The sequence below is a fragment of the Cervus elaphus genome, chromosome 14 (assembly GCF_910594005.1).
Source record: "Cervus elaphus chromosome 14, mCerEla1.1, whole genome shotgun sequence".
Taxonomy (NCBI): Eukaryota; Metazoa; Chordata; class Mammalia; order Artiodactyla; family Cervidae; genus Cervus; species Cervus elaphus.
The window spans coordinates 62,807,935-62,820,696 of NC_057828.1; the positions used below are offsets into that span (position 1 = coordinate 62,807,935).

The 12,762-nt window shown below is 33.4% G+C and overlaps 1 protein-coding gene across 4 annotated transcripts in view; it reads left to right on the top strand.

The window, feature by feature from the left end:
* The window catches only part of CEP350 (centrosomal protein 350), a 163,915-nt gene that overhangs the window by 111,773 nt on the left and 39,380 nt on the right, over nt 1–12,762 (top strand). For 3 of the 4 annotated variants that reach the window (XM_043922764.1, XM_043922766.1, XM_043922765.1), the window contains 3 exons: nt 1,216–1,373; nt 8,313–8,435; nt 9,547–9,746. In XM_043922764.1, coding sequence (XP_043778699.1) covers nt 1,216–1,373; nt 8,313–8,435; nt 9,547–9,746 — 481 coding nt within the window. The remainder of the gene's footprint in view (nt 1–1,215; nt 1,374–8,312; nt 8,436–9,546; nt 9,747–12,762) is intronic. The other variant, XM_043922767.1, reaches the window with a different exon arrangement.

Genomic DNA, 12,762 nt, shown 5'->3' on the forward strand with positions numbered 1-12,762 from the left:
TTTATAGAAAGTTTCAAACACAAAGAGCTTTGATTTTTCTGAGCAAGAGTTATGTTGCTAACAAATTAATATTGACACATTACTACCATTTAATCTGCAAACACTATTCAAGTTTCTCCAGTTGTCACAATAGTGTTCCTTATATCAAAAGGTAAGTTCAGAAGCACGTATTGTATTTAGTTTTCATATATCTTTAGTCTCTTTCAGTCTGGAAAGGTTCCTTGACTCGCATGACCTTCACATTTTGGAAGATTACACACCAGATACTTTGTAGAATGGTCCTCAAGTTGGGTTTGTCTGATGCTTCCTCATAATTAGATTCAGTTTATGCATCTTTAGCAGGAATATCACAGATATGATGCTGTGTTCTTCTCTGCATTCAATCAGGTGGTACCTGATTTCGATATATCTCATTACTGATGTGTGTGCATGCATGTTCAGTCGCTCTGACTCTTTGTGACCCCATGTACTGTAGCCTGCCAGGCTTCTTTGCCCATGGAATTTTCCAGGCAAGAATACTGGAATGGGTTGATGTTGACTCAATCACAAAGAGAAAGAGGGTAACTATTACAGTGAAGGTGACATCTACCATACTTAACTGTATAGTTACCCTCTTTCCCTTTGTGATTAATAAGTACTTTGCATGATGGTATTTTGAGACTACATTGATTCCTGTTCTTCATCAAAGTTAAATTGATTCTTTTATTTATGTCAGTATGGACTCACGGATTCCTATTTTACTCAGCATTAAAATCTGTTACTATCATCATTTGTTTTGATACTCACCTTTTCTTAAGTTGAGCCATTAGGAGCCCCTCAGGCAGGTTTCTGTGTCCTTTTGACATGTACTCCTCAGTCTTTGAGCACTTTCATATTTTCTGAAACAAGATGTTTCAGTCATTTTTTACTTTTCCTGCCTCAACCTTGGTTTCAGCTGTTTCTCCAAAGAGGATACTTATTTAGAAATCAAGATCTGGTGCTAGGCATGCTCATTGCTATTCAGGTTTTGTTCCTCCTAAGCAACAAATCTAGGGACTGTGTTAGGACATATATATACATTTTACTTGTGTGATATAATTTTGTCCTTTAAGTAATACCTTAATTTCTGCTATTTTACAAATACTGTTTAGAAGATAAATTAATTTTGAGATGACAGTGTTTAAATCAGTTTGAGATCTTAAATTCCAGTATAACACTTTACCCCCTTGTTTGCAGGAATCTCATAGTGATGATGATACAAAGGATAATAAAGCAGCCAGTCCTGCCCCAACTGACTTGGAGACCCGCAGTCCTTCCCCTATTTCAATCTCCAGCAGTGAAACAAGCAGCATTATGCAGAAACTGAAGAAAATGAGAAGCCGCATGGATGAAAAGTAATTCATTTTTAAAAATATCTCGTTTACACTGAAAGTAGTAGCAACAAATAATATTTTTAATGTACTTCATTAGATTAGATTGATACAACATAATATTTTATGGCTTCAGTTGCATTTTAGTAGATTAAGTCATCCTGGAAGTCAATTAACTATAGACCATATTTATAAGGCAAATTTTCTCTATTTTAAATGTAGCCAAGTTTCTTATTTTAAAACTAAAGTAGTATTTGCAGATATACCCATGATAATGTTTTCTCCTTGCTTTTATTAAAAGTTATGAGTAAGTGTGAAATTTTTATCTTTTCTGAAATCTGAGGACATGTCCACTAACTTGGGAAAACAATTCAGTGGTACAGCTTGAGATCTTATCCTGTGACTTTGACAACTCTCAGGCTTACTCAAGTAGAAGAGTGAACTCTTAAACTTGTGAGTGATTCTGAGTTGCTCAGTTAAAACCATAAAGTCTGAAATTCTCCTGGGATGTTGAATGATTTGGCTATCCACCATTCTTCTAAAATATTTCTAAGTATTATTTTTTAAAGAGTCTTGGAGAAAGCTATTACTACTTGGATATAGCTCAGTCGTATGCCAGCTTTGACCATACCAATGATATTTACCTGACAGTTTACTTTTTTGCATGTACATTTAATTAAATATATTTATAAAGTAGCTGCTTGTAGACTATTTTCTACCTTCTTTAAATATGGAAGAGAGGTCCTTTAAAATTTTTGTTGATTGCTATTTTATGTTAGCAGTTTGAACCACAGATTGAACTTAAATTGTACCTTGATATTCTTTGGCAGTATACTACCCTTCACCAAATTTAATGATGTTCTATGTTTATATGTGATATTAGCTTATGATTTAGGTTCTGAATAGTCAAGCAGTTCCTAAGTCAAATCTTACTTACTGTAAGTACACTGTTGTACACTGGCACTTCATTGCTTAATTGAAATTGCATTTTAGTAACTTAAAATTGGCATTTCACAACTTAAAAATACCTAAATTGATTATGAAAATAAGTTTAAAAAATAAACACAAATTTTTAAAATAAAAAGTATAAGGGAGTGAAAACTGAATATTTACAAATGTTATAAGAATGCCTTTTCTGAGATTTCCATGGGCTAGACCAATTAAGACGTATCCAAGTAGGAATTCTTGCTTCCTTTCCTGAAAAACTTTCCAATAGCCTATGTGGGCATACTGTATTGCTCCAGGGATCTTTAATTCAGAATAATCTATCTCATAAATTTTCATAACTGATTAAACATTTTCTATCTGCCTCTTAAATGCCTTTGGATCATAAGTGTTGGAGGAAGAAAAGCTTCATGGGAAATTTCTTCATTGATTTCTTGCTTGTCTATACCAGTGAAATCTTCATTGCTGGTCTCTATGAATAATATTCTAATAATTTTAATCACATCTGTGGAAGGAACTGCTTATTCTGCTTGTAAGATTAGTCAGTTTATATGGTGTTTATTTCCAATTTTGTTAAAGTTTTAAAAACCCTAAATAACAAAAGTTGAATATATTGACTTTGTTCTAAGTTGTGTTATTTTCTCAGAGCCCCAAATATTAAACACCTAGAATTTTTTGCAACATTGCTCTCCCTTCTTTTGTCAACTACTGCAATAACTTTTTGAGAAATTTGTCAAAGAGAATAGGCCTTGAAGCATTCAGTGACTTCTTGATTTATTGTTTGAAACAATACTTATGTGTTTATGGAAGGGATGGGGTAAAGACAGCAAAGAAATTAGCTTTAATGTTTGGAAGATGATCCTGAAATTTGAGGATGAAGAGGTGTATTTTTCAAAACTAGCAATGCATTAAAAAGGGAGGTTATTGTTATGCAATTTTTTAAAAAATCTCTAGAACAATGTACAGTTGATCCTTGAACAGTGAGGGACAGAGGTATTAGGAATGTTGACCATTCACATGGTTGAAAATTCACCTATAACTTCTATGATCAGTTCAGTTCAGTTGCTCAGTCATGTCCCAACTCTTTGTAACCCCATGGACTGCAGCATGCCAGGCCTCCCTGTCCGTCACCACCTCCTGTCGCTTGCTCAGACTCATGTCCATCGTATCAGTGATGCCATTCAACCATCTCATCCTCCTCTGTTGTCCCCTTCTCCTCCTGCCTTCAATCTTTCCCAGCATCAGGGTCTTTAACAGTGAGTCAGCTCTTCACATCAAGTGGCCAAAGTACTAGAGTTTCAGCTTCAGCATCAGTCCTTCCAATGAATATTCAAAACTGATTTCCTTTAGGATTGACTGGTTTGATCTCCTTTCAATCCAAGGGACTCTCAAGAGTCTTCTCCAACATCAGTTTAAAAGCAGCAATTCTTCGGCGCTCAGCTTTCTTTATGGTCCAACTCTGACATCCATATGTGACTACTGGAAAAACCATAGCTTTGACTATACACACCTTTGTCAGCAAAGTAATGTCTCTGCTTTTTAATATTTGTGATTCCTCCATATACGTGGTTCCTCTGTATCTGCAGTTGAACATCTTCGGATTCAGCCAACCACAGTCATACAGTACTACAATATTTATTGAAAAAAAAATCCACATGTAAGTGGACCTATGGAGTTCAAACCCCTACTGTAATGTGAAAACTAATTTTTGAATACTATTCAGATTACCAAAGCTTTAGAGTTCGATCTCTTTCAACAATGTTGGGATGTCAGCTCAATAAATAGAATGAGTTAATTTGGTAGTCATTTGCTACAGTAAATAACTAATAACAAAATCATTTACGCCTTTGCTACTAAGCACTATTTTTTGTTTTGTAGATTGGAAAAGGCAGTCTTCTAAGAGATTACTATTTTATTAATATAAAATACCTGTCAGAAAATAGTCAACCTTCTCAATAAGTTAAGATAACTTTGGGTGGAACTTTTTCATTATGTATTACTGCTTATTGTTAACTCTTTGAACTTTGATTCTGTGATAAATATTTTTTCTGAAATGTTGAAACTATTCTTGGCTACAATTAAATTTTTCCTTCATTAATGTTTCCCTGAAACAATAACACCTTTGTTAAAATTTCTAATCTGTGGCTTTTCTTGACCTTTTTAACACGTTGACATTTTAGAAATAATTTCCATTTCTCAATATAGTGAAAAGCAAAAGAAATTTAAACTATGGGAAAAGTTAGTTACAATGAAAATATCAGTATGTTTGCAAAAGCCACACTGTCTTGCCCTCAGTTTTTTTATAATTATTGGTAAATGAAATCTGAGTTTTGTTTACTGCAGTGAGGGGTATTATTTACAGTATAAAGTTGTGAAACAGATACTCATGGGGAAAAACCATGCAGTGACTTCCTGTTAAGTTGACATTCTGTTTTAGGAAAATTAATTACTGAGCAAATGAAACACTGAAAGAATGATGTTATCTTCCTCATTAAGTGTTAAAATAGGACATAGTGTACTTTTTCTTTCATTTGTTAACAGCAGCTTGTTCTTTATATATTAATTGTATACTTATTCTCTCAGCAATTATTTACTGAGAATTGTGTGAATATAGTAGGTTCTGAGGAACGTGAAGATGAATCAAACATAAACCCTGCTCTTGAAAAGCTTACTGTCTAGGTGGAAAAAAGAATAAATATCCGATTCCATTAGTAAAGTATATAAGTCTAATGCTAAGGAAACTCAGAAGAAGAAATTTTTACTGAAAAGAGTAAAAGTATCACAGAGCTTTTCTTGATGAGTGTTCAAAATTAAATACTTCGGATTTACACTATTCCATTAAAGAAGATATTTGAATTAAAAATTTAAACAATGTATTATCATTGCCTAAATTAGATATACAGTTTTCTTAGAGAAAGTTTTAGACTAAGTGTAGTGGATGGATAAATCCTGATGGTCTAATAATATGCTCTTTTTTCCCTTTACTTCCTAGATTAGGGATAATGCACCTGTATTATTTCATTTATTTAAATACAGTAGATGCAGATTATTAAACAATTCAATAGATTTTTCTGTAGGAAGAATAGACTGTGTTTTCTTTTATGTCAATACTATCCATATGCTCATTTATCTTTTGAATATCATTAGAAATGAAAGAATTGATTCATTTTAAAATTAAGAGCACTGTTTCATTTTTACTTGTAACAATATAGAATTAAAGAATTGTTTAGATCCAGAAAAAAAAAATAAGATGTTAGGTTTTGTATTTTGTTTAATATCTTTCAGAATCAGATGACTTTAGAACTGAAAGTTTTATTTAAAATTTAGATCATAATTCTGCTCTTTCAAATTGTAACAGTTTTAGAATCTATTGGAATACAATGCACTATTCGCTCAGTGGGAAAAAAGGGTTCTCATGTCACATGGTCTGGCAATGTGTTGAGGTATGTATTTTTCAAATAGTGTGAGAAGGTACTTAAATGAAGAAAGAATCATAAAATGTTGAAACTAGGGAATTTTAGGGAAGTCATCTATTACATTCTCTTGGTTCTACAGGATGAAATTGAGGCCAATAGAGATTGAGTGCCTTGCCCTGGGTCACACAGGTAGCATAATGGCAGAGCTCAAACAGGAACCCTGCCCTGTGGACTTCAGCTAGCTATAGTGAAAATTAAGTTAGCATATCTGTTTTCAATTTTGTGACTTTTGTTTTTAACTTAAAGTTGTCTTGGTAGAAATTGACCTTCTAAATAGTATTTGTTGAAGTTGGGAAAGTGCTCAGTGGCTGATTACTAAGGTTCAATAGCTGCATGCCTAAAGTTTAGAGTCTAACATTTTGACTTTCTTTTGAATTTCTTAGGCTTAAGCATTATAGGAACATTATTTCCATACTAGATTAAATCTGTCATATATCTCATCCTCATCCAGTGTTCTGTAACCACCAGAGGCCTTGTTGAGGAATGCCTTGACAACAGCCATAAGGTGTATCAGTGGCATTTTCTATGAGTAGGCATTTGTGTCTCCATCATTCATACTTTTGTTTATTTCTTACTTGTGCAGCATCTTGAAGGACTTTTAACTCTAGTGTGAAGTATTAACTGCTTTTATCTCAATTTTAGTCAACTTTTGGAGGACCCTCTTGAATTCTAGAATATATGTATATTAAGTAAGGAACATGTTTGTGGGAAGAAATTCCAACTTTAAACTTTTCTTAACACTATCTCTTATACTACTTTCTTTTTTTAGCATTTCTTTTGTTGTTCATTTCTACCCTAGAGCTTTTGAATATGCTTTAATCTTTGTAAATGAGAAGGAAATGATTAGTATTTGTTCTAAGAGAGAAAGTTATTATCCTCTATATTGAATTGGACAAAAACATTTAATATGTATTTTTTTTTACAGTTTATTTCACATGTTCCAATATTCTACTTCTTCTACTAGGTCATGCATGCATTTAGCTGTTATATACTTAAGAGGGTGGGTGATATTTGAATGTTATGAATAGAATTTTTGAATCTTTTTTGAAGTACATTTGTTTTTGCATAATATTTTGATAATTGGCATCAAACTAAGTTTATTATACATTCATAAAGAGGGGCAAGGAAGAGTGCAGTGTTTTATTGAAAGTTGGTAAAATTGTTTTTCCTTGCACTTCAGTGCAGAAAATCAAGGCAATCCAGAAACAATAGAGAGAAAGAAGGGGGGGAGAGAGAGAAAGTGAATATTAAGTTGTATGTGGGGAAACAGACTTGAAATCATCTATACATGTAGTTATCTAAAGATATACATGTAGTCAAGATTCTGCATACTTTTAAAATTCCAAATGAGTGACTGGATTCATACCTAGATTTTCTCACTTCTGTGACTTACTGATATATTATTCCTTGCTCTTCCAAGGCAATAAGTGTTGGCCTTAATCTACAAGTTACTGTGTGCATGTGAGCAGGAGCATGCTCTGTCAAAGAGAATTAACCTTTTTAAACCTATTACTAGACTTATGTATCCTTTCATATACAATGATCTATTTAAAATTTTTTTTAAAAGAGATCGAAACTAGTGCTTTTTTACTACTTTTATAAGTTTAACATATGGAATTTCTTACTACTTTTAACCTTATGATTGATTGAACTGTCCACAGCATGATTTTTTTTTTTTCTTTTAAACTACTGGTAGTATTTATTGGAACTAGTTTAGTTTATTATATCTTTTTTGGGGTGGGGAAGCCACACCATGCGGCTTGCAAGATCTTAGTTCACCGACCAGGGATCGAACCTGGGCCATTTCTGTGAAGCAGTGAAAGTGCCGTGTCCTAATCACTGGATTCCCAGGGAATTCCTACTTAGTTTATTCTTAACTATGCACCCTAATATAGAATGGGTATTATATTCCAGTATTATTGTTTAAATGGGCCTTTGTTAAATATAAAGCAAGATAGCTCCAGTAGGTTCAGTTAGCAGTAAGTTTTATGTTGTAGATGTAAACAAGATATCTTAACTATAAATTGATTTTCTAAACTATATTACTATTTTCAAGCTAGATTATGATGGTGAGTTAAGTAAGGCAAATGTAGTGCTTTTTAAATTTAAATTCAAGTTTAAAATATATGATAAGACACAGATATAAAAATTACTTTTTTAAGATTACGTATGTGTATAGAATTGCTGATATGCTAGGTTCATGGCCATAATTGTTGTACTCTGTGTTAAAGCTTATGAGAAAAAGTTATTTAGCTTCACACTCCTCATTACTTTACTCACAAATAAATTTACCTGAAAGTATAGATGATGGTTAAGCAGCATCTGAGAAGAAAGACACGTATATTCAGAAATCATTGGTAAGATCTATAAAAGCAAATGTTTTATATGTCACACAAAGTATAACACTTGCTTTAACCAAGTGGCTTATAATGTTACTCAGGAAGCATATTTAAAGTTCTGTGCTCGGCTCTTATGCTTTCCCTTCCTCATTCTTTCTACCTCTTGATCTCTTGGTTTTAAAATCTTCCTCCTTATTTTGTAGACACTGCTCTCCTGTTCACTACTTCTTCTCTGTCTTTACGTCTCATCACTGGGCCTCTCTCAGTGTCTGTTTTCCCAACCTTCATCCCAAATTCCAGCTGTATATCTACAACCAGTTGGTCAGGTAACTTTGCACCTTTTTCAGTGCACTCTTTGATAGAGCATGCTCTGTTCTTTTTGCTTGTTTTTATTGCCTTTTTTTTTTTCTTTCTTTTTTCTAACAGCCTAGGGGCCTCTTGTCAAGTGTCCCACAGATTTTACCTTTTCATTCCCACAGTTATTTGACATGCTGATTGTCCAGAAAGTAGAGGGACAGCTCCTGCGCTTTTTGCTAAGTGTGTGCTGGGTGTGTGAGTGCACTTTTGTTGGTTCGCTGCCACTACGGACCTAACACTCGTAATATGAGCAGCCCACCTTTGTTTAGCTGTGGCATCTACGTTTGAGGAGAGCTTAATAGAAGCTCTTTAACTTCTCAAGTAACTTTTCCTAAATCAATACTATACTGTAACCCTTGGGAGCCAAGATCTGTTAGGCTATCTAATTTCAGAGATTGGGTTAAATTGAGAAGTTTGAGGATTTGGTGCATCCTTTTTTTTAACTCAAATAAATAAATAGTTATGTTTTATGCGTAAGGCATCTGACTGTGGTGCTCATTGTTTCTCTCCATGAAAAACAGATATAGATTTCACTTGACATGGCATCTCCCAGGTAATGCTTCACTATACCTGAAGCAAAACCAGACTGAATTTGAAATAAAGGTCAAAAAGGGACAAGAATATGTTTTTTGTTTGCTTGCTTGCTTGGGATTTTGGGGGTTTTTGTTGTTGTTGTTTTGGTCTTTGTTGTTTTGAGTTTGTGTGTTTTTTGGTCTGAGCCTTCAGAATAAATTCTTTATACCTTCTGTTATGAAAAAAGAACCACCTATGAAGAATGAATATATAAGTACTATCAGTCATGGTTGGCTGAATATTCTGAAAAAATTTTTTTCTGAATTTACCACTGTTTTTCCTTTGCTAATCTTCCAAACAGTTAACTACAAGTAGAACAGAAATTCTCTCATTTCCTGAGTAAGATCACTTACAAAGCTTCTGTTCTCTCAAAAACTATTTTCAGAGAAATATTATGAATGTCCTGTTATTATGCAGTTTGTTGATAGTATAGTGAATAATAAACCTCTTTAAGTGATTTCTGCCTATAGATTTGTTTTCTCACTATTCTTCATGATGTGACCATAGGTTTCTGACAAAACGAGAGCAAAAGCTAATGCAGCGGCGACAGCATGCAGAAGAGCTACTAGAGTGGAAGCGACGTTTAGATGCAGAGGAAGCAGAAATTCGTCAAATGGAAAAACAAGCTTTGGCTGCCTGGGACAAAGAATTGATAAAACCTAAAACTCCTAAGAAAGAGCTGGAGGACCAGAGAACCGAACAGAAAGGTAATAAATACTAACTGTCCAGACTGCATTCTAAAGCCTGACATAAATGAAAGATTTACTTCATTATCTTAAAAAAAATGAATGATGAAGGGTGAAGAAGGTGATACAACTATAAATGCTTCAGAATTGGAAATATAAGAGAATATTGTAAATACTTTTATGCTAATATATGTGAAAACTTAGAGAACAAATGGGTAAATTCCATGAAATGGAAATAAGTTATTCTGGGACCAAGTAGGGTTTAACACATACTAAAATTGATAATGTAGTGAAAGATTAAAGGAGAAAAAGTACATATATCTCAAAAATTCAGAAAAAATCACAATAAAATCCAAAAAAGCATTTGTAATAAAACAAATCTCAAATCAAATTAGCAATACAAGGAAAATTTCTTTACCCAATATAGGGTATTTATTAACAAAAACAAAAAACCAAACCTGCAACAGACTTCATACTTCAATGATAAAACTTAGAAAGTTTTCCCTTTGAGTTTGGAGATCACAGTTGCTTATATTCACTTGTAGAGTGAAAGGAAGAAGCATAACTCTCATTATTGCAGATGAGAAGGCAGTGCACATAGAAAATCCAGCATTTACATGTCAGTTATTAGAATTAATAAGGGATAAAAAGTTGCTGGATGTACAGTCCATAAAAAAAACTCAATTGCATGTCTACAGATAAGCAGAAATTGGTTAGAAAAATCTAATTTTTTAAAGAGATGCCATTTATAAATTTAAAAAGTATACAAGATCTTTATGAAGAAAACTTTAGAATTTTCTTAGGAGACATTAGAGAAGACCAAAATAAATAGAACTTTTCCATATTAATGACAGATTCAGTATCATAAAGATGTTAATTCTCTATGAATTTATTGATAGATTCAAGACAGTTTAAATCAGAAGGCTAGCAAGATTTCTTTGCAAGGTTTGACAGGTTCCTTTTAAAAGTTATATGAAAAAGCAAAGGACTAAAAAACAATGCAAGAACTTAAGGAGCAGTCAAACCTTGCAAAGAAATCTTGCTAGGCTTCTGATTTTTGTTAACAGAGATAGACAAATAGACTGTTAAGCAAATAGCCCAGAGAAAGACCTGTGAGTATATGAAAGTTGATTTCTGACACAGATAACTCAGGAGACTAGTGAAGAAAGGAGTGAATCTCTAATAAATTTTGTGAAAGGTGAAAATAAAGTTGGGTCCCTACCTGGCAATATGAAAAGATCTATCTCAAGTGGGGGAGAAGAGTGTAAATGTGAAATTTAAGCTGTAAAACTTCTAGAAGACAATATAAAAGGATATCTTTATGACATCAAGGGGATGGAAAGATTTCTTTCGTGTGTTATATAAGATAAAAATCATAAAAGGAAAGATAGATAAATTCGACTTTAGTAAAGTGTTTATTAATACACCATAAAGTAAAACAAAATGTTTGCAGCACATACAGCAGACAAAGGAATAGTATCAAAAATATATAAACAACTCCTGTGAATCAATAATAAATGACAACCACATTAAAAAAATAGGCAAAAGAGCAAATGGTTCACAAATAAGAAACTCTATAAACAGTCAATAAACATGAAAAGATGTTCAGCATCATTAGTAATCAGAGCATAAAACCTTAAAGAAATACCATTGCATGCCAATGTTCATTTCTTAGGGCTGCCCTAACAAACTCCCACAAATTTGGTGGGGTTTTTTGTTATTGTTCTCTCACTTCCGGAGGCCAGAAGTACAAAATCAGGGTGTTGGCAGTACTGTGTGCTCCCTCTAAAGGGTCCAGGACGCAGTTCTTTCTTTTGTCTTCCAGCCTCTGGTGGTATGCTACAGGCATTCCTTGCATCTGCTTTTAACTCAGTCTCACGTAGTCTTCTCCTCCGTGTCTGTCTTTCTCCTCTTCTGTCTCATAAGGAAACTTCTCATTGAATTTAGGGTCTACCCAGATAATCCCAGATGATCTTATCGTGAGATCCTTAATTTCATTACATCTGCAATCCAAATAAGATTGTATTCACAGCTTTTGGGGATTGAGACATGGACATATCTTTTGGGGAGCCATCATTCACCCCATTGAAAACACCCATCAAACCTGTTGGTTTATAGGTGGAACAAAGAACTGCTGGTGTAAGTGTTAATTGTTAAACCTACTTTGAAAAACAGGTTGAAAAGTGAGACATTAAAAATCATCAATAAAATAATAAAAATAATAGGGCCAGGTATGTATGCCCTGTAATTCAGCAATTCCATTGCCAAGTATAAATCCTAAACTATGGTCCATGGTCTCTGAGATCCTTTCAGAAGGTCTGAATAATACTGACATGTTGTTTTGCCTTTTTTACTGTGTTAGCATTATGCTGATAGTATAAGAATAATGGTGGGTAAAATTGGTGATGCATTAATATGAATCAAGGCAGTAGAGCCAAAGCACATAGTGCTTGTCCTGCTGTTCACGACCCTGTACTCACAGTAGAAACATGCCATTCTTACATTTTATGTAATTTAAAATATTTATGTAATTAATTTAAATATTAATTATTGAATCTCAACTTTGTGTACATATCTTTTTAATATTCTGTGTGACCAAATAGGAAGTATTCATAAAGCACTTGTGTTTGCCAAAGCATGATGTTTATCTTGAAGAAAAGCTAGTTATTTGATTTGCAAGCTGAACTAGCCATTTTTTTCATGTGGTACCATTTTTACTTAAATGACCAACAAACTATGGTTAGTCAGTCTTGAGCTTTTATAAGCATTTTTCAGAAATAAATGAAGCAGCTCTGACTTTTCAAGAAAAACAACTGATAGTGTTTATTGTTGATAATAAAATTAAAACTTTAAGTGAAAATTAGGGCTTTTAGCAATGCTGTTTCCCCTGTTGTGAGCTTGACTGCTTTCCAGACTTTTCTGGTATGAGTGATGATATCAGTCAAAGTCATCTTTTCATATTGTGTGAAAAATGTGTGAATCTTTGAAAAAATCTTCCTAATAACTCAGTGAACCAATATTTTCCATATGACCAGTG